General features: G+C 56.7%; 2 protein-coding genes and 1 long non-coding RNA gene across 8 annotated transcripts in view; 2 read left to right on the top strand and 1 right to left on the bottom strand.

The window, feature by feature from the left end:
* Window positions 1-22349, bottom strand: MLLT6 (MLLT6, PHD finger containing). 3 transcript variants are annotated; one of them, XM_008012912.3, is made up of 20 exons: window positions 21880-22349; window positions 20594-20673; window positions 20083-20137; window positions 19751-19860; window positions 18348-18451; window positions 18047-18140; window positions 15661-15837; window positions 14886-14984; window positions 11862-12078; window positions 10730-11344; window positions 10102-10283; window positions 9762-9870; window positions 8195-8261; window positions 7883-8028; window positions 7207-7404; window positions 7029-7117; window positions 5553-5902; window positions 5008-5098; window positions 2832-3173; window positions 1-2252 (listed from the first exon to the last, which is right to left on the bottom strand). In XM_008012912.3, exons 1-20 carry the CDS (start codon window positions 21986-21988, stop codon window positions 2211-2213), a joined length of 3276 nt encoding a protein of 1091 aa, XP_008011103.1. In that variant the 5' UTR covers window positions 21989-22349; the 3' UTR covers window positions 1-2210. The 3 variants fall into 3 exon arrangements, with proteins under 3 accessions (XP_008011103.1, XP_008011104.1, XP_008011105.1); XM_008012913.3 differs by having other exon boundaries at window positions 15661-15834; window positions 21880-22049; XM_008012914.3 differs by having other exon boundaries at window positions 11940-12078; window positions 21880-22049.
* On the top strand, window positions 7493-12924 carry LOC103243565 (uncharacterized). 4 transcript variants are annotated; one of them, XR_005238843.2, is made up of 7 exons: window positions 7493-7538; window positions 8166-8253; window positions 8514-8666; window positions 10578-10663; window positions 11104-11204; window positions 11977-12100; window positions 12422-12924. It is a non-coding gene; the product is annotated as an uncharacterized lncRNA (long non-coding RNA). The 4 variants fall into 4 exon arrangements; XR_501120.3 differs by lacking the exon at window positions 7493-7538 and adding an exon at window positions 7550-7657 and having other exon boundaries at window positions 8105-8253; XR_501119.3 differs by lacking the exon at window positions 7493-7538 and adding an exon at window positions 7553-7657.
* Window positions 21496-27561, top strand: part of EPOP (elongin BC and polycomb repressive complex 2 associated protein) — a 35868-nt gene continuing 29802 nt past the window's right edge. The window contains exon 1 of the mRNA XM_008012916.3: window positions 21496-21567. The gene's annotated coding sequence lies outside the window, so the exon portion shown is untranslated. The remainder of the gene's footprint in view (window positions 21568-27561) is intronic.

Below are 27561 nucleotides of genomic sequence, written 5' to 3' on the forward strand. Positions count from 1 at the left end.
TTTTCTTTTTTTTCTTTTTTGAGACAGTGTCGCCCAGGCTGGAGTGCAGTGACATGATCTCAGCTCACTGCAGCCTCAGCCTCCCGGGTTCAAGCAATTCTCATGCCTCAGCCTCCCGAGTAGCTGGGATTACAGGTGTGTGCCACCACACCCAGCTAATTTCTTTGTATTTTTAGTAGAGACGGGGTGTCACCATGTTGGCCTGGCCAGGCTGGTCTTGAACTCCTGACCTTAGGTGATCCGCCCGCCTCAGCCTCCCAAAGTGTTCGGATTACAGGCATGAGCCACCGGGCCTGGCCTGAAGGTTACTTTTCTTTTCAGTGGTTTGGGGCAGGGAGTTACACAGCTTAATAGATTAAGATGAATAAAATGCTGAATTCTATCACTTCTAACATATTTAGCATTAATAAAAAGTGAGTATTTCTGAGGTCATCACAACTGCCTCTCCCTCCCCCAAGCCCTTGCAAGTGCCTAAGAAATTGCCTTTGAAGGATTCCCACCCCCTCCATTATCAGCTCCCTAACATCTTACAAAGTCTTATCAACAGGAATATTAATATTATTTTCAGTATCAGAAAAAAAACAGTTGAGCAGCACAGGCAAAAATATATCTGCACTACGTTTCTGTTGTTGCCAAAAATATACACATCTTCTTTTCTTTATTAAAAAAAAAGAAAAAGAAAAAAAAACCCAACAACAAAAACCCAAACAAACACACAGAGAAAAATCCACACATGCAAAGAGACTGACAAGGCGGGAGCCTGGGGAAGCTGGAAACCCCTACCCTGGGCTCCAACCCCAGTGCAACTGAAACAGGGACACAGGCTTCGCCTTGCCTCTTGCCTCTCTCCTGACCGTCCACTCAGCCTCTGGGCCAAAGGCCTGGGCAGGCGGGGACTCTTTGAAGGTAAGAATTGCCCACTCTACCCTGGGGAAATAGCTGGTGGGTAGGGGACAGTTGTTACATCAGCTTAGTGGCTCCCCTGGTTGGTGGGGGTGGGGTGCAGGAGGCAGGCTGGCTAATTCTGGAAGGGAGGCTTTTGCTAAAAGCAGTGGCATTTCCCTCCACCTTACCCCCTCCCCCAAGCCCTGGGGCTCCCCTTGTGCCAGAGAAGGACGAAGCTATCAGTGGGGTAGGGGGCCCTAAGGGGGCCCTGAGACCATGGGGGAGGGAAGGCAGGATATTACCCTGATTCAAAGGCCCGAGCCCCCAGTGACTCTCCAATATTGGAGTACTACTCTGGTTTTTGTTAACCACTCATGCCTCCAGAGAGGGAGCAAAGGTGGTGAGGTGGGGAGGGTGCAAATAAGAGCCGGGAGGTCCCCTCTCTGGCGCTGCTTCATCTGACCACTGCGCCTATCCCTACCCTTGGCTGCCCTGGGTCCAGGGGTGAGAGACAGGCAGACAGACACACACACATACACACACATACACACACACACACACACACTCTCACACACTGAGTCGGGCAGCTCCATCTCCCCACCCTCGGCACTCCTAAGTCCAATAGTGCAAACAAAGGGCGGGGCACCAAGGAAGGCTGGAGCCTCCCTGCACCTGCCCTCTCCTCCCCATCATGGGGGCCCAAGAGACTGAGGCAGCTGGGACTGAGTGTGATGCTCTCCTGCCCCTTCTCCAGCCCCCGACATCTGTGGGCTTTTACAAGCTCAGCTTGTGCCCCTGCACTTGGGGGAGGGATGGCGAGAAAAAGTCCAAGGGGTCCCTTCTGCCATCTGCCCGGCTGGGAAGAAACTGCAGGTAAAGTGGGTCCAGCCCTTCTTCCATAAAAGATTTTCCCACAGGGACAGGCCCATGGCCTCTCCCTCCACTTCTCCCCATTCAAGTGCTGATCCATTTCATGTGACAGGTCCAACCAACCCCCTACTTCTGCCATGGCCCACTCTGCTCTGGGGAGGGGGGGACCTCCAAAATATTTGCTGGGGGTGGAGCTCCTAGGCGGGCTTGCAGTCTGTCCTTCCTCTGAGCCTCACAAAGCGGACAGTGTGGAAAGGGAAGAGGGCCAGATGGAAGGGGCTCCCCTCTCAGTCTCAGTCCTTGGCACCAGGAGCTCCCCACACTCCCTGGACCTCAGCACAGGCTCTGGGTCAGGGCTCTCCAGGGACTGGGCGCAGGCGCCTGCTCCAGGCTAGGACCCCACAGGCCAGGATCTGCTCCCTCCACTTGGGGGGTCAGGAGGGGTGAGGGTGGATTTAGCCTTTTTCCTGGTTGACTGAAGCTCCTTTGTCAGCGGTCTGGAAAGAGAAGGAGGGAGGCCGGGGGTGCGGAAAGTGTCAGGTCCTAACCCCTAGATAAGAACAGCTTCCTGGGCCAAGAAAGCTGCTGTGGGGTGCTGAACCGGGGCCAATGGAAGCCTCTGGACTGGGCTCTGAGGGGTGCACGCCAGGGCTGATGCGCAGGGGTGTGAAACCATCCTGCAGAAGAGCACCGGGCAGCCGAGGCATGTGCCAGCTAAGGCTGTGTGCCCTCAGGAGGGGGAGAGAGGGCCTTTCTGACATTGGCCTACCCAGAGGGTCATCTTTTTCTAATTGGTCTGCTCAGAAACAAAATGGCTTTTTCTAATTGGTCCTCCTGGAGGAAGGCTGTTTCCTAATTGGTCCTTTTCCTCTGAGCCCATGCTCAGATTGGATCTCTCTTGGCCCTGCAGGAGGGCACCCATGTGCAAGCAGAGGCCCTGGGGTCTGAGGCTGGGCACTTCGCTGACCTAGCGGTTGCTTCCTTCCCCCTGCTGAGGCACCTGATAAGCCTTCTGACAATCCATCTCTACCCATCCCTCAGAGGGGAGGCAGAAAGGCCCCGGGCCCCTTACTCACCCCTCCTTTGGGGCCACCGCCACTGCCGTCTGCTCCTGACAGGCTGAGGAAGGGGTTGGTCTGGGCAGTGAGGACTGGAGGTCCGCCTGCTGCTGCCACTGCTGCAGCCATGAGACTTGTGTTGTTGCCAAGCGAGGGAGCCACTAGGGCTCCAGCGGGCAGCAGGGGTGGAGCGGACGCCGTGGGCAGCAGGCCAGGGGTGCCCGCAGACAGCAGCGGGGTGGAGCTTCCTGCCAGCAGGCTGGCCATGGGCAGCTGGGAGCCCCCAGCCATCTGCAGGCGCTGCAGCTCCCGTTTCTGCTGGATCTGCTGGATCATCTGGTAGACAACAGTCTGGTGTTCCTGCAAGGGGGCCAGACTGCTTGTTTGCCAACAGTCCTGGGGGTCTCTAACCTGCTGCCTGCCTGCCCTACCTGGCTGGGCCGCACCCCATCACACTGGAACCAGGAGGCAAGAGGCCTGAGAGACAGTCAAGGTACTGTCTCGCATTTCCCACTTAGCCTCGGTCTCCCCATCTAGACAAGAAAATGGTTGCATGCCATTGGCATTTGTCAGCTGCAGCACTGCCAGCCAACAACAGGGTATTTAACGTCTCTGGCCCTGCCCACAGAATCACCCCTCAGCTCCTAAGACAACCACAGACGCCCCCAAGTTGAAAAACACGAAATTGGGTCAATAGTTTTCTTTTTTTTTTTAGACGGAGTCTTGCTCTGTCACCCAGGCTGGAGTACAGTGGTGCGATATTGGCTCACTGCAACCACCCCCTCCTGGGTTGAAGCGATTCTCCTGCCTCAGCCTCCCAGGTAGCCGGATTACAGAGGCCTGCCACCAGATCTGGCTAATTTTTGTATTTTTAGTAGAGACGGGGTTTTGCCAAACTATTGACTAGGTCAATAGTTTTCAATTCACTGGACACTGTGGCTCACGCCTGTAATCCCAGCACTTTGGGAGGCTGAGGCTGGTGGATCACTTGAGGTCAGGAGTTTGAGATCAGCCTGGCCAACATGGTGAAACCCCGTCTCTACTAAATATACAAAAATTAGCTGGGCTTGGTGGCATGCGCCTGTAATCCCAGCTACTCGGGAGGCTGAGGTGAATCTCTTGAACCCACGAGGCGGAGGCTGCAGTGAGCCGAGATCGTACCATTGTACTCCAGCCTGGGCAACAAGAGTGAAACTCTGTCTCAAAAAAAAAAAAAAAAGTTTTCAATTCCCTTTCTCTTTTGTTTTGTTTGCTTCTATCGTTTAAGATTCATTTATTTTTGCTTTGAATAGGCAAAGCATTCTTAATGTCCCAAAAACCAAAATAATATATCAAAGTTTACCTTAAGAACTTACTCCTCCTGCTCCCATCTGGTCCCTACAGGCAGCCAGTTGAACTGGTTTCCTGTCTAATGTTTCTTTATATGAAAATGTTTATTTTTCTTATTTTTTCAACTCCCTGTTTTGTTTTTGAGACAGGGTCTCATTCTGTCACCCACGCTGGAGTATATTGGCGCCATCTCAGCTTACTGCAGCCTCCATCTCCCAGGTTCAAGCGATTCTCCTGCCTCAGCCTCCTGAGTAGCTGGGACTACAGGCGTGTACCACCACACCCAGTTAATTTTTTGTAGAGATGCAGTTTCGCCAAGTTGCCCAGGCTGATCTCAAACTCCTGAGCTCAAGTGATCTGCCTGCCTCAGTCTCCCGTGCTTGGATTACAGACGTGAGCCACCACGCCCGGCTGCTTCCCTCATTTTTAAAAAGTAAAACCCCTTTTCTCCAAAGGTAGTTTCAGCTGACCCAACAGAAGACAGACCCAAAGAAGATACTATGGTTGAGGGTGGTGTCACCTGCTCAGCCACTTAGACCCTGGAGTTTCCCCTGAATGTCTTTGGGGCTGGGACTGAAATGCTCAATAACTGAGGACTTCCTGCCCTCCAGAGTCTCTCACCAGGATGCGGACCTGGGGCTATTACAGCAGCCCTTTCTCAATGCCCAGGGGACCCTGGGCGTGATCTTATCCCCCTTCCTCCCATGGATGCTCCACAGGGCCCAACCCCAGTCTCACAGGCCCAGCCTGGAGCTTTCCCCACCTATCTCTGCTCCTGCCCTCTCCTGGCTGGCCCTGATCCTCTGAGATGAGCCCTTCCAGGCAGACCAAGGGGCCCCTGAGGCAGGGAAGGGAGGGGCATTACCGGGGTCAGCTGCGGGGAGGCCAGGAGCTGCTGGAGTTGCTGGAGCTGCTGCTCTTGCTGCTGAAGGAGGTGTCTCTGCTGCTCGGTAAGGCTGAGGTGGGGGTGGAGTGGGGCGGGGGAGCAGACAACACACAGACCATGGGGGAGGGCCAGGGAAACACTCCTGCTCCCACTCCCAAGCCCCCAGACTCCCTCAGACCCAGGGGAAGCAAGGCAGCGATGTGTGATCTTAGAACACTGTGCTCATAGGGTGCAGTGGGAGGGATACAGTTCTCATTTGGAAGAACTGTCCCAGAAGGAAATCCTAGAGTGAAGGAGAGGAAGTCAACAATTCTTTTGTCCCTGGGGAGCTACCGTTCAGAGGACACTCATGTCTAACAGTCTGTGGAGTCCCTAGAGGCCAAGAAGTGAGTAGGATTATATACCCTGTGAGACGAGAGGCCATTTTTCCTTTTAGGGATTGTGGGTGTTTTGGGGAGAATCCCTCCCTTCCCAGAGCCAGCCCCCCACCCTGTTCCCTTTCCCAGGGCTGAGCTCTCCCTCACCTGTTGAGACAGCCTGGCAGCTGCAGCGTGGGGGCCCCGCCAGCCTGGCTCAAGCTTGCGGGGTTGGGGGCAGCAGCCCCATTCAACCCCCCAAGGAGCCCATTGAGGGGCAGGCCCCCACTGCCTGCCAGCCCCCCCAACAGCCCCTCAGCCATGGGCATGGCCCCCAGCCCTGCTGCCCCGGGTGCCCGGCCCAACCCGTTCTGTGGCTGGGGCGGGAGCGGGGCAGGGGCCCCAGGCAGGGCCAGGGGCAGAGTGGCAGGGCTCTGCTGGAGCAGGGGCAGCGGTGGGGGCGTGCTGTGGAAGGACAGCGACGAGCTGCTGCGGCTCGGGCAGCCTGAGTGTGGGTCCTGGGGAGGGAGGGGGAAGGGAGGGGTCAGAGGGCCAGCATGACTTTTCTGGCCCCTGGCCCAGCACCCACCAGCATTCTCAGAGCACAGCAACCCCCACTTCACCCCCAGGCACCCTGGAAGAAGCAAGGTCTGGGAATGAGAGCTAAGAGTCCAAATTGTCTTCACAAATCATGTTTCCTGACTCCTTCCTGAGAGCCCAGCGCCCCTCGTCATCCTCATTTAACAATGGACAATGATGATGGTGGTGACCATCTGGTGAACCAGATCCTGAGCTGAGGGCTTGACCTGTGCTATCTTGCTATTCTCATTTTATGCGTGAAGCCATTGATTCTTGCACAGGTTAAGTAACTCTGCAGGCAAAAGCACTACAGCTGAAGTGAAAGGCTCAGGTTCAAATCCTATGTCCACAATTCAATGGTTTGGGTGACCTTGGGTTCAACCTGTCTTAGTTTACTCACTTATAAGCTGGAGGGTAATAGTAGTACCTATTCCACAGGCTTACTATGAAGACTAAATGAATGCTTTAAAAAATCTCAGCACAGGGCATGACAAAGGGCAAGTGTGCAATTAATGCTGGTTATTATTTTGATTATTATTGCCCAAGTCACACAGTTAACAAATGGCAGAGAGAACAAGAACCCAGTTTGTTGGATTCCAGTAATAACCACAATGCAATAGCAACTGCTATTCCAACCGCCACCAATTACACAGGAATTATTCTGTGTGAGGCGCTATAATAAACCCTTCACAAATACTTCTCAAAGAGGCCTTCCCTAGCCACTTTCTATCCACAGAAGCAGCCCTCCCCCGTTCTCTCTCTCACAGCCTTCAATTTCTCTCCACCCTAACATGTCTCCCAGTTTGTAATTACTCCTTCTTCGCTTGGGGTAGCCTATCTTCAGAAGCAGCACTGTGCCCGTTTTGCTCACTGATTGCTTAGCCAATGCCTGGCACTAAGTGGGCACCTCATAAATATTACTTGATTAAGGGAGGACTGAATGGATCAATCAATTGCTCAGTCAGTCACTTCACTGCCCAGCCTCCAATAGCTGTGGGGAAGAGATGGGACCAGGAGAGCCTTGAGTCTCCCCCTCCTTCCTGCCCCGCTCCTTGTAGCGCCCACCTCAGAAGAAGTGGACAGCGAGTTGTCCAGGCCGAGGCTGCTCTTTCCCGGAGGACTCTTGCTGGTGCTCAAGGAATCGCTGCTGCCGGCTGTGGGAAGGATGTCACAGGCTGCAGTCAGGGACAGTTCGGACTGCAGGGCAGGAGCCTCTCTCCCAGGCTGGGCGGGATCCCCTCACCTTGGGGAGGCAGGCCATAGGGCCCAGGGACAGGGCCGTTGGCGGCAGGCAGGGCAGCAGGCAGGGCAGGGAAGGGCACAGAGAGCTGCACGTTGAGAATCTGCAGCCGCTCCTTTTTGGCCGTCAGGCTCAGGATCTGCTCTTGCAGCCGCTGGTTCTCCTTCTGCAAGGCGTGCAGCGCCTTCAGCATCTCCACGACTGCGGAGAGAGCGAGGAACCTGAGGGCGGGGCGAGGACGGGCGGAGGCGGGGCCAGGGGGCCGGGGGCGGGGCCTGGAGGGGAGCCAGGGCTCAGCCCTTAAAAAGGAGGCGCCAGCCTAATGAAGGACACAGGTGAGCTCTGAGAAGAGAGGCGGGAGTTGGGGAGCCACAGGTGTGAGGACCTGGGGCAGAGCCTGAGGCTGGGGTCGAGGCCATAGGGGTCAGGAGAGAAGAGCGGAAGTTGCGGTTTGGTAAGGTCGGGGCGCGGAGGCCACGAGGGCCAAAGGCGGGGCGCAGAGGGGCCAGGGCCGGTACTGTGGCCTGGCAGGGATGGGAGGTGAGGCCCAGGGTGGCCGAGAGTCAAGGCTGGGGCGGGGCCTAGGGGCGGAACCTTAAAGAAGCTTGGGGACTTCGGGGAGAAAGATGACTACTGGGGCCCTAGGGCAGGCGTCCCGATCGGCGCCACCCCTCCTCACTGTTGACGCCGGCCTCCCCGTCGCCCTGCTTCTCCAGAAGCTGCTCCATGTTAGTCGTCCCTGGGGCCGCCGGGTCTAACTGGCCGCCCCCACAGGGTGCAGAGGCTGTCTGGTCGAAGAGTGCGGGGAGGCTGCTGATGGGGGACCTGCGGCCAGAAGGAACCTGGGCTCAGTGGATTCGACCACTCCAGGCTCCTCCGGCCCTTCCCCCGTACCCCCCAGGGGTTCCAGCCCGCGCCGGTCTCTCCGCCCCTCTTCCCTCGGGTGTCCCTCCTGCCCCCAGCCCCTCCTCCAGGCCGCCCATTCCCTCACATGGAAGACAGACTCTCCTGAGGGGAGGTCCCCCGACACCGGAAGCTGCAGTCCTCCAGGTCTGGCTCTTGGAAGAAGGGAAGGCTGGGATCAGCGGGGAGGAGTGGTCGCTGCCTCAGGGTTCCCGCCCCCGAGGTGGATATGGGATTGGGACCTCGCCGCAGATCCCCTTCCCCAGGAATCCCCAACACCAGATTGGCAGTTCAAGGCCAGCGCTGAGGGCCCTGGCTTGGAAACCCTGCCCCTGGGAGGCAAACCCCGGGCATCTGCTCTCTCTTCCTCCTCTGGGCTGAAGGCTCCACTGTCTGGCTTCTTTCAGATCCACCGCCCAATTCCTTTCCTGGGATCTTCAGAATTATAGAAATTTGAGGTCAAGACAGACCTGGATTTAATTTAAACCTGACACCAACTTTTGTGACCTTGGGCTCCTAACCAGCCTCTCTGAAGTGACTGTTACTAAGATTAAAAGAAGGTAATAAATGTGAAGTGTTTACCTGAAGGGTTTAGCTGGCATGTAGCAAGCCCTTAATGACTGCAGCTATTATCATAATTAGCTCTGTATGACTTTTTACATTCATCAGATCCCTAATTAGGAGGCAAAACTCTTCCTTGGGCTACAGAATCCCTGCCGTTCTTAAACGTGGAATCATATTTGTCCCCTTTAAGGCTTACCTGAGTCGGCAGCCTGGCTGTAGTCCCCGCCTCCTAGCCTGACAGGTGGTCTCCCTGCACCAATCAGCTCTCTGGGGCTGGGCTGACTCTCCAGGGAGAGGGCGGGGAGCTTGTGGCCCGCCCCCTTAACTCCTAAATACCCGGAGAGGTTGAGACCTCCGTAAGGGCTGATCCCAAGGACACACTCCGATGCCAAGCGGGAGTCACGCTACACCGGTGAAAGCACTGGGCTTGGAGTCAGGAGAACAGACTCTAAGCTTTGGCTCTGCCATTCCCTGCCTTGAGCAAGTCTTCCATCTCTGTCTTTTTCTTCTGTGAGATGGAGCAGTAACTGCCCTGACCTGCCTTCTCGCTGGGTTCTAACGTGAAAGTGTACCCTGGTTTGCTGTGTGTGGATTTTTTTTTTTAAGAGACGGGTTCTCCCTATGTTGCCCAGGCTAGTCTCCTGAGTAGCTGGGATTATAGGCGGGAGCCACCACGCTGGGGTTTTGTTTTGAGCCTGGGCGGTAAGAGTTTCCCGATCTCCCCTCACTGCAACTTCCGCCTCCCAGGTTCAAGCAATTCTCCTGCCTCAGCCTCCTGAGTAGCTGGGATTACAGGCGCCCACCACCACACCCAGTTAGTTTTTATATTTTTAGTAGAGACGGGGTTTCACCATGTTGGCCAGGCTGGTCTCGAACTCCTGATCTCAGATGATCCACCCGCCTCAGCCTCCCAAAGTGCTGGGATTACAGGCGTGAGCCACCACACCCGGCCTGTTTGTTTTTGCAGGGAGGGCAATGGCCAGAGGGAGGGGGCAGCCAGAAAGCTCTCCCATTCTTTCTGGGGTCACATGCAGGTGATGGGTGTCAGACCTTTGGGAAGAAAGGGGAGAGGGGGTCAGATATTCACATACCTGTGTGGCTGCTCTCAGCTTGGGTGAGAAGGGGGTTAACGGCACCCATGGGGGTTCCAAAGATGTGGGTAGAAGGGAGGCTAAAGGTAGAGCCAGCCAGAGAAAACACCTGAGGGAGGGAGGTAGAATCCCCTGGCAGTTATTCTTGGATCTAGGGCACAACTGTGTGTACCGGGGTGCACGGGGTCGGGTGTGCTGGGGAGCAGAGGGGACCAGAGCCCGGAGGGAGGTCTGGTGGCAACTCAGCCCAGTTGCTCCAATTCCCACGGAAGGCTAGGGTCCTCTGTCAGTCTGTCCCCAACCTGCCCAGAGAAGGAGGAGCCCGGGAGTCAGGTCTCACCTGAGTGGTGGAGATAGAAGCAGAGGAGGAGGGGAGGGTGCTGGTGAATGGGGAGCGGCTGAGGCGGGGCAGGGCCGAGGTCCCTGGGGGCCCCAGGAGGCTGGAGGAGAGAGGGGTGCTGCAGACGGCCCGTAGCATCCCGCCACTGTGGGAGATGGGGTCCTTATTACTGGTGTAGATGCCTGCAGGCACAAGGAGGACAGAGGGAAGCACACGGTTACCCTCCACCCCAGACTCCTGCTCAGCCAGGGCTGTTACAGCCCCTCCCCAGCTCCAGTGCTCCCTGATTCTGGCTACACATCCAGCCTAACCCTCTTGCTGCAAAGATGTCACTTCTTGCCTGGGTGACATCTGCTTGCTGCGCCTGCTTGTTAAACTGCCCTGCCCAGGGCTGGGGAATTCCTAGCTTTTATAATCTCCCTCCCAAAACTTGGTAAAACCTTCTGACAATCTGCCCCCAACCCTTTCCACTCCAGGCATGCAGAGGGGGATGTCCTGAAGTTGACTGTCTGTGCTCTGTCTTTTGGAGGAGTATCCATCCCATTTCCTTCTAAGTGCATGTGTAAGTTCTGTTCCTCACTAGACTGGCTGGGCCCTGAAATGCCCTCTGTCCCCAGGGGTCACTAACCTGCCCCTAGTAAGGGGGACTCCAGGCTCAGGCTGGGCAAGCTCCCAGAAGGCCCAAAGGTTCGGGAGGCCAGACCTCCCAGGCCAGAGCTGACCAGGGAGCCTCCAGAGAAGGGTGAGGCAGCAGTGGCGGTAAAGCCAGCCAGCTGGGCACTGGGCAAGGATGGGGCAGCTGGGCCCCCAGTGCCCTCCTTGTTCCGACTGCCCTTGGGACGGCCTGGCCCGTGGCGGCTCCTCTTGCTGGCTTTGTGCTTCTTCTCCTTCAGGCCTGTCTCAGGGGTCTCATCAGCAGGCACAGGGGTGGCACTCAGTGCGGGCATCCGCTTGTGGGTGCCTGCCGAGGCCCCAGACCCCGTGACGTGGGGTGATTTATAGTCCCCAGGGGAGGGCGCCCGGGCCCGGCCTGAGCTGGAGGTGGTAGTGGAGAAGCGCATGATGGGCCCAAAGCCAGAGAAGACCACCTTCTGCTCAAAAAGGTCAGCCTTGGGGGGCTCGGGGGCTGAGGGAGAAGGAGGGGCTGAAGGGGCAGGGGCTGCGGGCTTGGAGTACTTGTCCTCCTCTGGCTGCTCCAGCTTGGGGAATGCAGAGAAGTCAGGGGAGCTCTGCAGGGATGAGACTGTGCACAGAGGGAAAATGGTTACAGCTGGACCCCAGATCCCTGCACTCCCTCCCACTCCCACGTGTACTGGAGGGAGAGAGCTCTGGTCCAGGAATGGGGACGCCTGGTTTCCTGTCTCAGCTCTGCTACTGTCTGTGTCCTGGGATAAGTACCCCCGACCCCTCCAGCTTTCCCACCTGTAATAAAATGGAGAGTAACTCGTACCCTACTGGCCTCACCAGATGACTGTAGCGATTATAGGAGATAATGTTTACGGGGTGCTTGAAAAATTGTACCTTGTAGCACAAATGTAGGGGATAAGGAATACTGTTATGGGTTGGTGGAGGAGGAGAGTTCTGGCTCAAGAAGGAAGGGTTTAGGGGCAGGGTTGGAGAGGAGGGGATTCCCCATCTTTATCCTGAACCAATGTAGAAGTAAATGAGATGCAAAACCAATATGCAAAGTCCCTCGCCAGAAAAGCTCAGGATGAAAGGCTCTCCCTGCTCCCAGCTTCCTCCCGGATGCTCACACTCACCTGCAGGCTGGAAGGGCCCCCCAGAGGAGGAGGAAGAGGAGGAGGAAGAGGAGGAGGCAGAGGTAAAACTGCTCACACCTTTCCCACTGCTCAGTTTCTTCCCCTTATGACTCAGGCTATGGCTGGAAGACTTTTTCCCCTTTGAGTCCCTGCTGCTCTCAGAGGTCTCCTGCGTGCTGGCCTCATGGTGGGAGGAAGAGGAAGCTGAGGAGGAGACCTGAAGGAGAGGAGAGAGGAAGGTTCGACACCGGCTGCCTGGTCCTGTGCTGATCCTGATGTGGGAGTGAAGCAGGGGGGCACAGGACCTCGCTCAACTGAGAGAGCCCACAGCTAGTTTCGTGAAGGACTTTCGGGCAGGGAGTGGCTGGGAGCTCCTAGACAGGGATATGAGGAGGCAGCTGTGGCACTCCTGGGTGTGAGGCAGAGGGGAATTCACTGAACCCAAGAAGGCGTCTGTCTTTCACCTTAGGCAGGGAAGATGGAAGCTGAGGGGGAGATGAAAACAGTCCCAGAATCTGAAGAGATTTACTCATTGGTCCATTCATTCACTGAATACTTAGGGCGCCTAAGGCAGCTGGACCTATGCTGGAAGTGGCGAGGCAGAGAAGAGGACCCACAGGAGAATGGACTTCTCTGGTGCCATCCTGGAGCCCTCCAGCTACTACTCCAAACTTCAGCCCCCTGGCTTTCCACCCATTCTCTGACCACCCCATGCTCTTCCTAGACAACCTGAGATTGCACACACTAAGCGTCTGCCAGGAGAGCCTATCCTTACTCTTCCTGGGAAATTTCTCATCCTTTAAAATCCAGCTTAGAAGTCCCTCTTCCCTGAAGCCTCCCTAAATACCTCAGGTGGAACAAGGCACTCTGTCCCCTTATTTCCAGAGAACTGGGCACACCTGACCACATGTCAACAGCTGACACTCTGCACTGAAATGTTCTGTCCTGTGTCTGAGGCACCAGAAACCAAGGAGAGTGGCAGGGTGGTGGTGGAAGGAGCGTGGGCTCTAAGTCGGGCAGAGCAGGGTATGAGCCTGGCAGGCTCTGCCCTTTACTGCCATGTTTTTGCTTTTTTATTTTTATTTTTTGAGATAAGAGTTTCACTCTTATTGCCCAGGCTGGAGTGCAATGGTGCGATCTCGGCTCACTGCAACCTTCAATCACCTCCCGGGTTCAAGTGATTTTCCTGCCTCAGCCTCCCAAGTAGCTGGGATTACAGGCACCAGCCACCACACCCTGCTAATTTTTTGTATTTTTAGTAGAGGCAGGGTTTCACCATGTTGGCCAGGCTGGTCTCGAACTCCTGACCTCAGGAGATCCACCTGCCTCAGACTCCCAAAGTGCTGGGACTACAGGCGTGAGCCACTGCACCTGACCTCTCTGCCATGTTATACTGTGCAAAGTCTCAACCTTAATGAGTATCAGTGTCCTTACAGGGAGCACTATGCATATGTGGTGAGTTGGAAGCAGCATGATGCCAGATACATCATATGGGGTCAATAAATGATGAGACATCCGATGGCAGCAGGTGAAGAGCACAAGCCTTCAAGCCAGACTGTGTTGGAATCTCAGCTCTACCACTTTACTAGCTGTGTGCTTTTAGGCAAATTACTTAACCTCTCTGTGCCCCATCGTCTTCATATATTAAATGGGGTTGGTAAATTTCCAACCTAATTGGATTATTTTGAGTATTAAATGGACTAATCTCCATATGCCCTTCCATCTCCTGGTTCCAGAACACAGCCTGGCATGCTGTGAGTTCATTCGTGCTTCAGGCTGCTGCCAGGGACGGCCCTTTTCCTCCTGGTAGCAACCAGGTATTCAGTCAATCGTGCTGAACAGATAAATGCTGAATGGAGGCTGGACCGGAAACAAGAGCCACCCTGCCCTGCCCCTCCCAGGCAGAGTCCTGGTCTCTGTCTTCCTCTTTGTTCTTTTCAACAGCTGGAGTTCTGAAGGGAGCCAGATGTGGTTCTGAGAGCAAGGGAAGAGAGGGGCTGGGGGGAAGGGTAGCTGAAGTGCTGGGTCGAGTGGAGGGGGATGGGCAGAGTTCTCTGGCATGTCCAAGGGACATCCAGTTACTGGAGAAACTCCCAGATCCCTGGCCATTTCTTGCCACCTGCCTGCAGGGCCCTGGAAAGGTCAGAGGGCATGAATGACAAGCTCTCCAGGTGAGCCCTGGGAAGCAGGGAAGGGAGAGGTTTACTGGGGCAGTTGCCACAGCAACATCACCCTGGAAACCTGATACCTGAGCCTCCTGCTAAGGTGCCCAGAGCTCTGCCAACCATCTGAGGTAGAGTGGAGGTGAATGGGCAATAATGGTGACAGGAGGGAGCAATTTCTCCAGCTCCCCGCACCCTCCTGGGTTCTCCTCCCATGGGGAGGGCAGGTTGTAGGGAGCAGGGAGGGCTGTTCCAGCTTGGATTAGTAATTCCCTGGCCTAGGGTAGGGCCTGCCTATGGCTCATCCAGATGTTGCCCATTTCTGGAGACAGGCCTGATATACCATGCCCTGCTGGAAATGGGGGGGGATGAGTGGGAGTTTGGGGGTACTGTCCAGGGGCCTGCCCCCCATGACACCTTGGTCAGAACTTTCAGCCCCTCCAACCTGCACGGAGTGGGATTTGGGTTGGGTGACAAGCTTTGGGTGTCCTCCTGATGGGGCGTAGGGGATGTCCTCTACTCATCTCTGGGGATATGGGCCCTAGAACTTGGAGAGCAGGCCTGAGTGCCATCCCCCACTCTCTGCAGACAAGAGCCCAGGGCTGAGGCCCTCTGGACAGAGGCAGATGGGAACATCTGGCATCCAGCACCCCAAACCCCCAATCCCATGGTTGGTCAGTGATTGGTGGCCCCTTCTAGGCTGGAAGAGAGTAAAGGGTGTGGGGTGGGAGGGGAGTGGCATTAACTTGAAGCTATGGGGAGGGTACCCAAGTCCCTGGCTCACCAACCTCTCGCCCCTCGCCTCCCTCCCTCTGCCACCCCAGACCCACGCGCCATCCCTCCTGAACATGGGCAGCAGTACCTTGTCAGCAGTGGGGACCACGGGCGGGGTGAGGATGCTGGGGGGCGACTCAGGCCGCTTCTTGTGCTTCTGCTTAAGGCGTTCTTTGTCCTTTCGACTCTGGAGAGGAAGAGGTGACTAGATACTGTGCTGGGGGGCTGTCTGGGCGAGGATAAACATGACATGTGGGTATGGGGAGCTGACACCCTCTCAGGATGGGGTTTTGTGGGCATCCTCTCTCCCTGAGGAGGGCAGGCTAATGGGCTGGGAAGGAGCAACTCAGGCAAGTTCCTATGAGAGCCAACAGCCCTTCCCCCGGCCCCGCCTGCTAAAAATAGCCTGTCCCATTATCACGCCAGTGCCACAGAGCACCACGCGCGTGAACACACACCTGCAAGGGTGTCCACCTGGGACACAGCTGCACAGACGGATAGGAGCAGGGCACGCTGTGCTATGTGGTGCGAGGGAACGCAGGCATTAGCACTTACACACTAGGCGGCACATGGCTGGACTGCGGAGACATGTGCAACGTGCAGAGCCATGTGTCTGGGGCTTGGGGGACACTGTGATGTCATGGGGAGGACCCAGAGGAACCACTAATACAGCCACAGGGAAGCCAAGTTCCCACGTCACCCCCCTGTTTTACTTCAGCCCCCTCCTGCCCTCAGTGGCCTCAGAGGAAGGAAGAAGGCAGGGCCAAGACCTTAAGGGCACCTCATGATGGCTTCTTGAGCCATGTTTGTGAGTCTCTGAGTCCCCATGTGGGAGTGACGACAGGCGAGGGCGGGGCTTCTACCTTCTTCTGGCCCCTCTCGTGGTGGGTGGGGTGCTTCTCCTGCTGCGTGGATGGTGAGGCTGACCGGCTTCTCCTCCCAGAGATGAAACCACTGCCACCTCCCCCCATGCTGCCGCCGCTGCCGCCTCCTCCTCCAGTGCCTCCTCCGCCTCCCCCGCTGCTGTGCCGGGATGTCTTCTGGGGGAGAGATTTGAGAGAAATTGCAAACCCTCCTTTCACAGGCTTAGGGAACACTTCCAGAAGGTTAGAGGATCCTGATCCTGGGGGTCAGTTCCATGTGCCCCGTCCGTCACTAAGAGGACCTCATGCCCTCTATGATGCTCAGCAGAAGGGCGTTCCCCAGCCTGAAAACCCTAGAGCATCCCAGCTGGGTCGTCTGATGTCAGAGTCAACCACTGAGGCCTGGGTCTTTCACTCTCTCCATGGTGCCCTCTTGGCTGACTGAGCCACGGCACGTTTCTAACTCCTTCCCTGGAGCAGAGGGTGTGCAGGGGACCCTCATGGGGAGCCAGTGCTCCCCTGCACTCCACGTCCGATCCCCACTCTAGACACTTGGCTCAGCTATCACCCCCTTCTCCTTTTTCCTGGCCCCTCCCCTCCACCAAACACAGTGGTTGCTCCTGTCCCAAAGGATATGCTACCCTTAACTTGAAGAAAGCGGGGAAGTAAACATCAACACAACCCAAACAACCCTCATGGTGCCTCTCCTCCCAGCCGGGCCTGCCTCCCCCATTCCCTTCACTACAGACCCAGCCTGACGGCTTCACCCTCCCCGGGCTTGTAGCTGCTCCCTCTAAGGTCACCAACTACCTCCCAACTGCCAAGCCCAAGGGTTAATTTCAGGCCTTGTCTGACCTGGCAACTCCCCAGTGTTGGACACAGCTCCTACCTGCAGAGCCCTATACCCTGCAAGGCCCCCTCTTTCGTGGCCCACCTGATCTATCCTTGTGGACACCCTGGGATTATAGCCCCAGCCTTATAAGCCTGGAGCTGCCACTACACCTTGCCCAGGAGTCTGACATCCACCAAATCTAAATGTCTCCACATGGCACCTCCTGCAAACCAAACCAAGCTCGTTACCTTGTCCTAAGTTATCATCAAACCCTGAAACCAAGGTGACCATGTAACTTATGATCCAAACCTGGACACTTTGAAAAATGAAACAGGGGAACTATTAATAATTACACCAGGGCAACAGGTATAAACTGGGACTGTCTGGGGCAAATTAGGACATGTGTTCCCCCTACAGAAGCCAGCTGCACCCCTTGTTCATGGCACCCCCAGGTATCCAAGCTCCATTTACTCAGTGTCTAGAGCCTAGATCCTAAATGTCACCCCCAACTCCTACTTCTCAGCCACTCCCACGATTAGGCAAGTCTCCCTAGAAATGGTTCTAGCATCCAGCCTCACCCCTCCATCCCCCTTCTCGCAGCTGTCTCCCGGCCATCAGCCTCAGCCCTTCTGATCCAGCCTCAGAGCGGCTGCCAGGGTAATCTTCCTAAAAAACAAATCTGATCATGTTACTCTCCCGCTTATAGGCCTGACGAGCCTGTGGCTAGGGGGTAGATCCAAGCTGCAGCCAACTGCTCCAGAACACCTCACGGCTTCTGGGACACACGAGTCTCTCCACAAACACAGAGTAGCACCCTTTCCAGCCTCCCCCTGGGCCTCCCCCTGGGCCCCAGGCCTGAAGCCTGGGGCAGAGACAAGCCCAGTTCGGGCCCTGCTTTCTCACCTCATCTCCTGCCTCTTCCCCACCAAATACCCCATTCTCCCGCCGCTCACCCATGCCCTTCCTCCTCTCAGGACTTTGTCCACACTAGTCCCTCTGCCTGGGACTCGTTTCTCTGTTTGGCAGGCTCCCGAGGAGTTTTCAAATTAGGCTGCCCGTTCTAAATCCCATCTACCAGCTGCAAGATAAGTTATATAACCTCAGTGAGCCTTAGTTTACTCATCTGTAAAATGGGGAAAATATAGTACTCCTAGTTCTTAGGGTGGGTGGGAGGACCACGCAAAATAACACACGGCAAGAACTTTGTCCTAAGGCGGAGGCATAGTAAATGCTGCCTCCCACACAAATTGGCTCTTATTTTGATTTCCACCTCCACTCAGCTTAAATGCTACCTCTTCCTTAAAGCCTCCTAGACTCCGACAGGCAGAGTCTGAGCTTTGTCTTTTGGGACAGACTGCTTGGTCCAGCTCTGATCCACACACTTGAAGCTATACTTTATTTCTCATCGAATGAAGAGCTCCTCTTGGGCAGGGACTGGGTTCTTTCCCTCTCTGTCCTCCTAGCACCAGGTACTGGCCTGGCCCAAAGCCCATGCCCTCTAACCATCTAACCACAGCTGACTGACCCTCTTATGCACTGGCCGCTGCGACTCACCATCTTGCTGAAGTGGTATTTGCAGTAGCCACAGTACTTGACGTTGTCCACCTCCAGCACTTCTTCCTCACACAGCAAGCCTGCCATTTGGGCACTAACCAGAGAGGGCAGCCTGAGACGGCTGAGGCCACATATCAGATGAGCCACCTTCCTCCCACCCTCCTGGCCCCCTGCTGAGGTGAAGCCAAGACCATCCAAAGAAAGCATTGCCACCACCATCAAAAAGACAGCAGCTAGAATGAGCCTGATCAGTGGCCATCCAGAACCACCCCAGGGGCGGGGGGTGGGACGGGGGTCTCACCAGGTGACGTGGAAAGCTTGTCGACATCCATGGCGGTTACAGGTCATGCAGGCTCCTGAGGCCGCCTTGCTCTCCCGGCCCTGCTCCTCACAGATGTAACAGGTCTGCAGGACACAGCACAATCGTCCCCTCCTCCAGGGAGCCCCTGTCCTACTGATGGTCCTTAGGCCACCCCTTTCATTCCATTTGCTCTCCACAGTCTTAGATCAGTGCTATCCCACAGAACTGTCTGCAGTGATGAAAACGCTCTATGGTCTACACTGTCCAAGACAAATGCCACCAGTCACATGGGCTATTAGCACTTGAACTATGGCTAGTGTGACTGAGGAACTAGATTCTAAATTGTATTTAATTCTTGTTTATTTTTATTGATTTATTTGAGACAAGAGTCTCCCTCTGTCGCCCAGGCTGGAGTGCAGTGGCACGATCTCAGCTCACTGCAACCTCCTCCGCCTCCTGGGTTCAAGGGATTCTCCTGTCTCAACCTCCCGAGTAGCTGGGACTGCAGGTGCTCACCACCATGCCCAGCTAATTTTTGTATTTTTCTAGAGACGGGGTCTCATCATATTGGCCAGGCTGGTCTCAAACTCCTGACCTCAGATGATCCACACCCCTCAGACTCCCAAATGCTGGGATTACAGGTATGAGCCACCATACCCGGCCTGCATTTAATTTTGATTAATTCATGTAGCCATGTATGGCCAACGGCTACTATGCTGAGTAGCACAGTCCTTGGATGGTGAGCTCTGAAAGGCCAAGGCCTGTGTCTGTCTTGCTCACTGGGGAGCTTATGCCCACCTCTGCGCTTCTGCGCAGGCCTTCTTCTGCCTGGAACCTGGGGCCCTCACCCTCCTGGAAGCTGGCTCCTTCTCATGCCCCAGATCTCAGCCTAAATGTCTCCTTCCTTTACCATCTGGTCTAAAGTAAGCCCCCACCAGGTCTTTATTTTAATGTCTTATTTTCTTCACAGCACTTATCACAAATTGCATTTACTTTGTCTTTTTACTGATATTTATGTTCTTTGCATGCAAGAACTTGCATTCCATTGAGCGGGTAGCACACCTGTCTTGATCAGCACAGAACAGCATGTTCCAGCTACCTTGCACCAGGTCTGGCGCATAGTAGGCACTTAATAAAATGTGTCCAGCAAAGGAATGAATGAAGTACCTGCGAAGGTCTACCCTCTGGCAGAACTACTGCAGAGGAGCCTACTATTTCACCTGAGTGCCAGAGCACGAGTGTGTCTGTCAACAGAAGGGTGGTTCACTGGTAGGTACCTACCCACCTCCCAAGTTCTCTTTCAGTGCTGGTTGGACAGAATCAAATTACACTGGATGAAGAGAGTGTTGGAGGAACCCATGGATAGGAGGGAACTGGTAGGGGACACAGCGGGGGTTGCCGACCTTGTTGAAGCGATCATGAGGCACATACTGCAGCACGATGGGCTCCATGGTGAGCACGTTGGCAAATTGCACCTCGGGGATGTAGAGGGCACACACCACGTGTGCCCAGCCTGGGACAGTGTGGAGGTGGCCTCAGCTGCAGATGGCAAGCTGGAGACTCCACCCCTCATGACCCCATGCTGCAGACCGTTCCCTCCTCCACAGCCTTCCCATCCGATTCCAGCACCAGCCAGGGAAAGAAAACCCGGCCTCCACCCCAACCCAGTCCACTCCCGCCTTCCCAGACCCTGCTCAGGGGGCCTTGCTGACCTCAGCAGATGAGCCCTCCTCACCTCCATTATCAGTCCTCTTCAATGCCCCGTCTTTGTGTGGGCACAGCTCACACCTCTGCCAATGCAAGGGTGCACAGGGGTTGGGGGATCTGCTGAGCTGGGCCCTCTCTGAACACATTCAAGGGGTCCCAGGCTGAAATGCTAAGCTCTAGCAGGGGATGGATGGGGCTACAGTGGAAACAGGATTGGCCGTGAGTTGGTAACTGTTGAAGATGAGGAAGGGGACATGAGATTCATTATAGTTTTTCCTCTACTTTCATATGAGTAGGAAACTTCCCATAATAAAAAAGTTCAGACAGACAAAAACCAAAGCCCCATGCCTGAGATGGGGCAGAGGGAGGGATGAGCGTGAGGCAGAGGAGGGGTTGGAGGTAGGTGTGCAGGAAACAGGAAGTCTGTGTGACAGAGCTAAGTCCCACCCCAGCCTCGCCTCAGAGTCCCCTAGCTCAACCGGAGACGCTCAGGTGTGTGGGAGGGGCCCGGGAGTGGAGCGGGGCAGTCTGGAACTCACCACCCTGGCTGCTCGCTCCTGAGATTCACATTTCCGGCAGAACCAGGGTCCCGTTGGCACCTGAACGATGCCATAGCAAGCTGAGGGGGAGGGGGGGACAGTCGCTGAGCAAAGCTGTCAGCCAGTGGCTTTTTCCTAGGGTAACTGGGGGAAGGCGGTGACTCCAAAGAACTAGAGCCAGTTCCAGTAATGGGAGCTGCTCCCCAGTCTGGGGGTCACTCGCTTAACAGCAGGACTGCCCAACCGCACAACACCAGCCTTCAACCACACAATCAAGCACTCCAAACAGGGCGGGAAGTCTGAGTCTTTGACCTTAAACTTCTAGAAGATCCTCCCCCCACGCCCTTTCTGGACTTGTTTCCCAGCTCCTTCCCCGGACCAGCCATCAGCATCAGGAACAGAGAAAACCAGAGGGGACAACAGTCACGACCGTCAAACACGTTTTGTTGTTGTGGGCGGGGGGATTTCTTAAAGGGCCAGTGAGGGACGAGGCGGAGAAGTAGGGGGTCTAGGGACCTCATCTACTTCTAAGTATCACAGAGTCAGGTTAAAAGTCAAGGCCGAGGGCAGGTGCGGTGCTGGGAACCCAGAGGAGCGTGGCGGGAAGAGCCCCGGGCCACAGCATTCAGGGATGTCCCAGGAAGGGGGGGCCCGGCTGCCTGTGCCAGGCAGGCGGGAGATGCCAGCCTGCGCCCTCGGCAAGATTCCTCAAGGAGTTAACTCCCGAACCATGTGCTGCTGGGGGAAACTCCAAGCCTCCCTCTTCTCGATTCCGGCCCCCTGCACAACCTCTCTCCTATCCTTAGCTCTTCCCCGGCGGATTTTAGGAGTCCCTTCTCCCCTGGGACCCTTCTCTTCCCTTTCCAAGTCCGCTCCTCCCATTATCCGGAAGCGAGGGGGGATGACGCCCCCCCTTGACCTCTTCCTCCGGGAGCCGGGACCAAAATAACCCGGCGGGAGGGGACACCTCGCAGGTAAACATTCCCCGGGCAGCCCCGACACCGGCGGGGTGGGGCGCGGGGAGTTCACTCATTGCTCCCTAGACTCTCCCCAAACTCCCTCAACTTGGGGTGGGGGGCGCGGAACTGGAACAATAGGCAAGAAAACAATGCCTGACCCGGTCTTCCAGGACCGGGCGGGGGGAGCCCCCCCCACGCCTCCCTTCCCTTCAGGTGGGGTGGGGGAGGGGCACGCGAGCCCCGGGAGGTCTCCGGAGGGCGCGGCCGGGGGCGCCCCGCGCACGCCGCCCCCAGGGTCCCGCCGCCCCCCGCGGGCCACCCCCATACCTTGGTGGACGGCCACGCTGCACGCGTGCCCATCGCAGTAGACCAGCGGGTTCTCGGCCCAGCCCCTCTCGTCCGAACATACGCAGCAGCCTCCTACCATCTCCTTCATACTCCCATGAGCTCCCTCCGGGGCTGGGGCGGGGGGCCGGCCGGCGGGGGTCGGGGGTCAGGGGGGAGGGAGGGAGCGGGGGGCCGCGCGCCTCCTCGCCCCCTCCTCCTCTTCCTCCGCCGCCGCCGCTTCTTTTCTTTGCCTCCTCCTTCCTCCTCCTCCGCGTCCTCCTCCTCCTCCTCCTCGCTCGCTCTGTCTGGCCGCCCCCCCCGCCGTGCTCTCGCCCTCATGCCCCGACGGGCCCCCCCCACAACAATGAGACTCGCACGCCGGGCTCGCCCCCTCCGCGCCGCTCGCCCGGCTCCTAAGGCCGCCCCGCCGCCGCGCAGCCCGGGCCCGGCGGGGGAGGCGCCGAGTGGCACATCGCGGGCGCCCGCCCGCCCCGCGCCGCCCCGCGCCACCCGCTCACGCGCCGCCCCCCCGGCCCCCCTGCCCGGCCGCGGCAGCCATGGCCGCGCGCCTCCGCTCGCTCGCTCCCGGCCCGCCCGCCGCCAGCCGCCGGGTAAAGTCTTAGGTTCAGGGAACAAAGCCTGGCTTGGTAGGGAGCTTTTCGCTCGTTCGCTCCGTGCTGCTTTGCCTGCTTTCTTTTTCGTTTTAGGGCTCTGGGTCGTCGCTCCCGAGCCCTCCCTCTGCCCGCCCTCCCGTCTCGGGCCCCGGGTCCCCGAGTCTCCAGCCCCCTCCGCCAAGTCTTCGTCTCTGGGTGGGTTCTTCAGCCCCAGGGAAACTTGGGGGTGGAGACCGCGGAAAGGGGCGCTAGGAGGAATGGGAGCGACGCGGGCCGTTCGCCCCCGCCCCACCCCGTGTCTGGGGGTCTGTTTGGATGGCTGCCCTCGGGCCCTTTTCTCGGAGGCCACTCTGGAGGGTAGACGCTGTCACACGCAGACACTTATTCATTCAACAGATATTTATTAAACGCTCGTTGCCAGTCGCTGGGATCGAGTAGAGAGCAAAACATATTCCTGCCCTCGGGGAGCTTCCTGTCGGGTTCACAGACACACACGCACACACAGGGACTCGGAGCCCCAGAGACACACACCGAGGCACCCACAGACACGAGCTAACTCCCAGCTTCAGTCACACCACTGACCCTCCCAGAGACACGAACCTCCGCTCCAGCCCCGCGCGCGCGCTTAGAGACCCACGAGAGTTAGAGACCCGCAACCATGAGGTGCTCACGAACACCAGTTACACTTGACCTCTAGGCACGCGCACAGACACACAGCGTAACTCACACGCAGCACTCCAGAGGACTAAAGTACCTGCAGTTGGGTCTGGGAGAGAAGTGAGGGGCGTCGGCCCAAACGCTTCTTCCCAAGACCTGTGTGGGCAAGAGGGGGGTGAGATCTGACCCCCCAAAAACTTCCTAAAGGGGGGCGACGCTCGTGGGACTAAAGGTCACCCGCCCCCCACAGCGGGAGTTCGGGTGGCGTAGGGGAGAAGGCAGCCCTGGGGGCTTCAACGACACTTCAAAGACCTCGAGGCCGGGAACGCTTCCTGCGGGGGAGGGGCAAACAGAGAGAAGGGAAGACGGGCCGGGGGACTGGCGGTGGAGGAGGTCGCCCCCCCTTCGGTGCACTGCCCCCTGGCAGACTCTTCCGCCGGGTCCGCCTCCTTTTCACCAGCACCTGTTCAACCGGAACATCAAGGGCCTGGGGCCCGCCGCGGCCCCCCGTCGGCTCTTTAGTACCTTTCATCCGGGAAGGGAGGTGAATCCCCGCCCAGGAGGGGGGAGTAGGGCGGGGGAGAACTTGTCCTTGACCTGGTCTTTGGCATCAGGGATTTACTCCCTTAATCCCGGAGAGGCGGGATTGTGGGGAAGTCGGGGAAGCTGAGTTCTGGGCTGCAGCCCCCCACCTCCCCTCGCTCCGGTGGACACAGGGAATCTCGGAGGGCTGCCGGGACGAAGAGGCTACATCTACACAGGGCGGTGTAGGGGAAGCCGGTCTCTTTGACCTCCGTGCCTGGGAGTAGGGGCCGAGAGCCAGATTATTGCGATGGCCGGGATCCCGGCGAGGACTGCCGCGCTCCGGTTCCTTGGTCAAATTTGTAAATTTCGCTAACACGAAAAGTTAAACAAGACACAGAGGAGAAACTGCACTTAGGGGTTTCTAACGAATTACCTTTACTAGCAAGAATAAAACTGCAAGAATGTTAAACGTAAAAATGTCAGTCCTAAATCATGCACGAGTTTCAGAATATTTGAATATTTGCTTTTGGGACCCAACGCTGCCAAGGTGGCCGCAGTTTCGGGTTTCGCCGGACGGGGGTTACTAAAAGGTGCCTACGCCCTAGGGGTGGACGACCTGGAGACGGGGACCGGGAAGCCTTTGTCTCAGGTCACCCCGCGCCAGGTTTGTCGCCTAAGTTTATGGGATGGACGGGAGACAACACTTGTAAGTTTAGCGTTTTAGGAACATTGTTTCGTTTAATCCTACCCACACCCTTTTAGGGTGGGTGTTCATATCTCCCATTTTGTGAATAGAGCAACTGAGGTTTCGACGGGAAGAAGTGACTCGCCCAAAGTTACTCAGCCTGAAATTGGCAGAGTCGGGACTTGAACCCATTCTGTGCCCCGCTACGACAGGGGTTCCGCCACCACGCGTTGGTCGAGAGCGGGTGCGGAGCTAGGATGTCCGAGCCGCCTCTACCGGCCCATCCGCAAATGCTCCCTGCGAGTTCTGGAGAAACCCGGTGCCCCGCGGGCTGGGCTGGATTCGTGGCGAGTACCCAGGGTCGAGCTGTCAAGTTCAGTCTCAAGCTTCTATCATTTATTTTCCTGAGCGCCCACTATGTGCCGATCCGCAAAAAACAAGCAAGAGCAGGAACCAGCCAACAAGTGGTTCAAGTTCACCGCGCTCTCCCCGGAGTAACTGAGCACTGCTTTGGGGTGTCACGCAGACCCTGGCGGTGCGACTTTCGGCGAGTGACTTCCCCTTTGCGAAATCCGGCTTGTCCCTCTGTAAATGGGGCGTTAGTACCCCTGGACAGGGGCTGTAGCGAACACCGAACGAAAATCCTTTTGTAAAGCGTGAAGGCACACAGTAGGTGCTCAATCCCTGCTCGTGCCCTCTCCGCCGCCCTATGCGTGCCGGGGCCGCGCGCTCCCGCTCCTGCTTCCCGCCTCCCGCATCTTCTCCCGTCTCGCGCGTCCCGCGGCGAAGGGACTGGGGCAGAGACGACCAAACAGAAAATTATTTCCGCCCGCTCGCCCCGCCCCGCCCGTCCCCGGAGCCAGAAGGGGATTGTGGGGCCGCCGCGGCCGCCGCCGGAGCCGAGCGGGGCGGAAGCGCGCGTCGCGCTGCTGCTCGGGCCCGACCGCGCCGGCCCGCACCTCCCGGCCCGGAGCTGCGGGCTGCGGTCGGGGCGGTCCCGGGGCCCGAGGCAGCTGCCGCGGGGCAAGTTTCCGCGAAGCCTGGCTCGCCGGTTCCGGGAATCAAGCGGGGGAGGCTGGAGGATGTTGAGGTTTCGTTTCTGCCAGCCGACCGGGCGCTTGGTTTCGCAGGTGCCAGGGGTCGGGGGTACGACCTCTCCCTCTGGGCCATTAGACAGACCCGGGCTCGGAGAAGAGGCTGCGCCAACGCCCGAGGGTTTGCGTTTCCTTCGCGTCTCGTTTGCACACCATTTTCTCCCCTAAAACCAAAGCTTCTGACCTTGGGGGTGTTCGAAGAGGTTAAGTCACTTTCCCCCAGGTAGTCCAGCCAGCGAAAGGCTTCAGCCAGAAGGGCCTCCTGCCCGAGCGGGGACCCACTAGAGTCAGGCAGACCTAAGTTCGAGTCCCAACCCTGCCACTTTCTTGCTTTGACCATGGATTGGTAGTGACTTATCTGCGACCCTCAGTTTCCCCATCGCAGACTGCAGTACCAACCTCAGGGCTGATATGAGCAGTGACATGTCAAGTGCCCGGCACAAAGAAGGGTGATTTCCCCATTAAAGGGTATGACTCGGAGGCGATCTATCCAGTAGGCCTGGGTGGCTTAGGAGGGTGGGTGTACAGTTTGTTTCCTAAGTCACCCTGTGCGAGATGGAGGGAGGCTCAGTTTCAGGAGGAACTGGTGGGAGTGAGGGGATTTCCCTGACATTAGGAAGTCAGCAGTCATGATTATTGTAAATAGTGACTCTGCATATGTGGGAGTTTGGGCTTTTCAGGTCTTTCTACAGGAAGAACACAGTGCTTAATATCAAATCTTGCCCTCTGCCATTAGCTAGCAGCCTCAGTTTGCCAATCGCTAAAATGGTGATAGTTGGATTCCCCCCCCAACCCCCGCCTTACCCCAGTCTACAAGATTTTGGTAACTCCACCTGGCCAAGGTCCTAGCAAGTGCTTCAAGAGCTGTGAGTGAGCCCAGGTAGTTCCCTGACCATGTTAGAGCATCAGGGACCTCCTTTAGGGAGATAGGATGGGTAGGAAGGGAACAAGTTCATGGGATGAGGTAGTATCTACCCAAACTTTTTCCAGAGCTGCATGGACCCTAGTCCCAGCCCTGCCCCTAACCAGCAGTGTGACCTTGGGCAAAGCAGTCACCCTCTCTGGTATTTGGTCAGGTGACCAGATCTTGAAAGTCCCCTTTGTGGTAACATTCTATAAGTTGATGACTCTGCTCCTGGGGAAATTTCCAGGGTAAGCGATGACAGATGACTAGCACATTTGCCCTGCTATGTTCCACTTTACCAGTTCCTCTTACAGCCTAATCTTTTTTTTTTTTTTTTTTTTTTGAGACAGAGTCTTGCTCTGGCACCCAGGCTGGAGTGCAGTGATGTGATCTCGGCTCACTGCAACCTCCACCTTCTGGGTTCAAGAGATTCTTCTGCCTCAGCCTCCCGAGTAGCTGGGACCACAGGCTCATGCCACCACGCCCGGCTAATTTTTTGTATTTTTAGTACAGACGGAGTTTCACCGTGTTAGCCAGGATAGTCTCCATCTCCTGACCTCGTGATCCCTCTGCTTCAGCCTCCCAAAGTGCTGGGATTATAGGTGTGAGCCACCATGCCCGGCCTTACAGCCTAATCTTCATCCCTCCTCTTATAGTTACCATCAGGACAGAAGTTGAAAAAGTTTAATTATTTGGTCTTTCAGCAGAAACTCACTGAATCATTATGGGCTGGCCATGGGAGATACACAGATAGCACCTGGGGATGATAGACATAAGAAAGTATTAACAGATACATGGAGACACATGGAAGGTACACAGATAGCTAGTGAGGGTGATAGACATAGGGAATTATTAACTTCAGGGTGAAAAGGGCTATGACAGTGCTATGAATGGTGCTGATACTGCAGGGAGGAAGTAGCTGAGTTTATGGGGTCAGGGAAGGCCTGAACTGGGACCAAGTGGGTGAGGGAGAGTTTGCAGGCAGTTAAGGGGCAGAAGAGCATTCCAGGCAAGGGGAACAGCATGTTCAAAGGCGTAGAGGTGGCCAGGCATGGTGGCTCACGCCTGTAATCCCAGCACTTTGGGAGGGTGAGGCGGGTGGATCACGAGGTCAGGAGTTCAAGACCAGCCTGGCCAAGATGGTGAAACCCCGTCTCTACTAAAAATACAAAAATTAGCTGGGCATGGTGACAGGCACCTGTA

This window comes from Chlorocebus sabaeus, chromosome 16, assembly GCF_047675955.1.
Source record: "Chlorocebus sabaeus isolate Y175 chromosome 16, mChlSab1.0.hap1, whole genome shotgun sequence".
In the NCBI taxonomy this organism is placed as follows: Eukaryota; Metazoa; Chordata; class Mammalia; order Primates; family Cercopithecidae; genus Chlorocebus; species Chlorocebus sabaeus.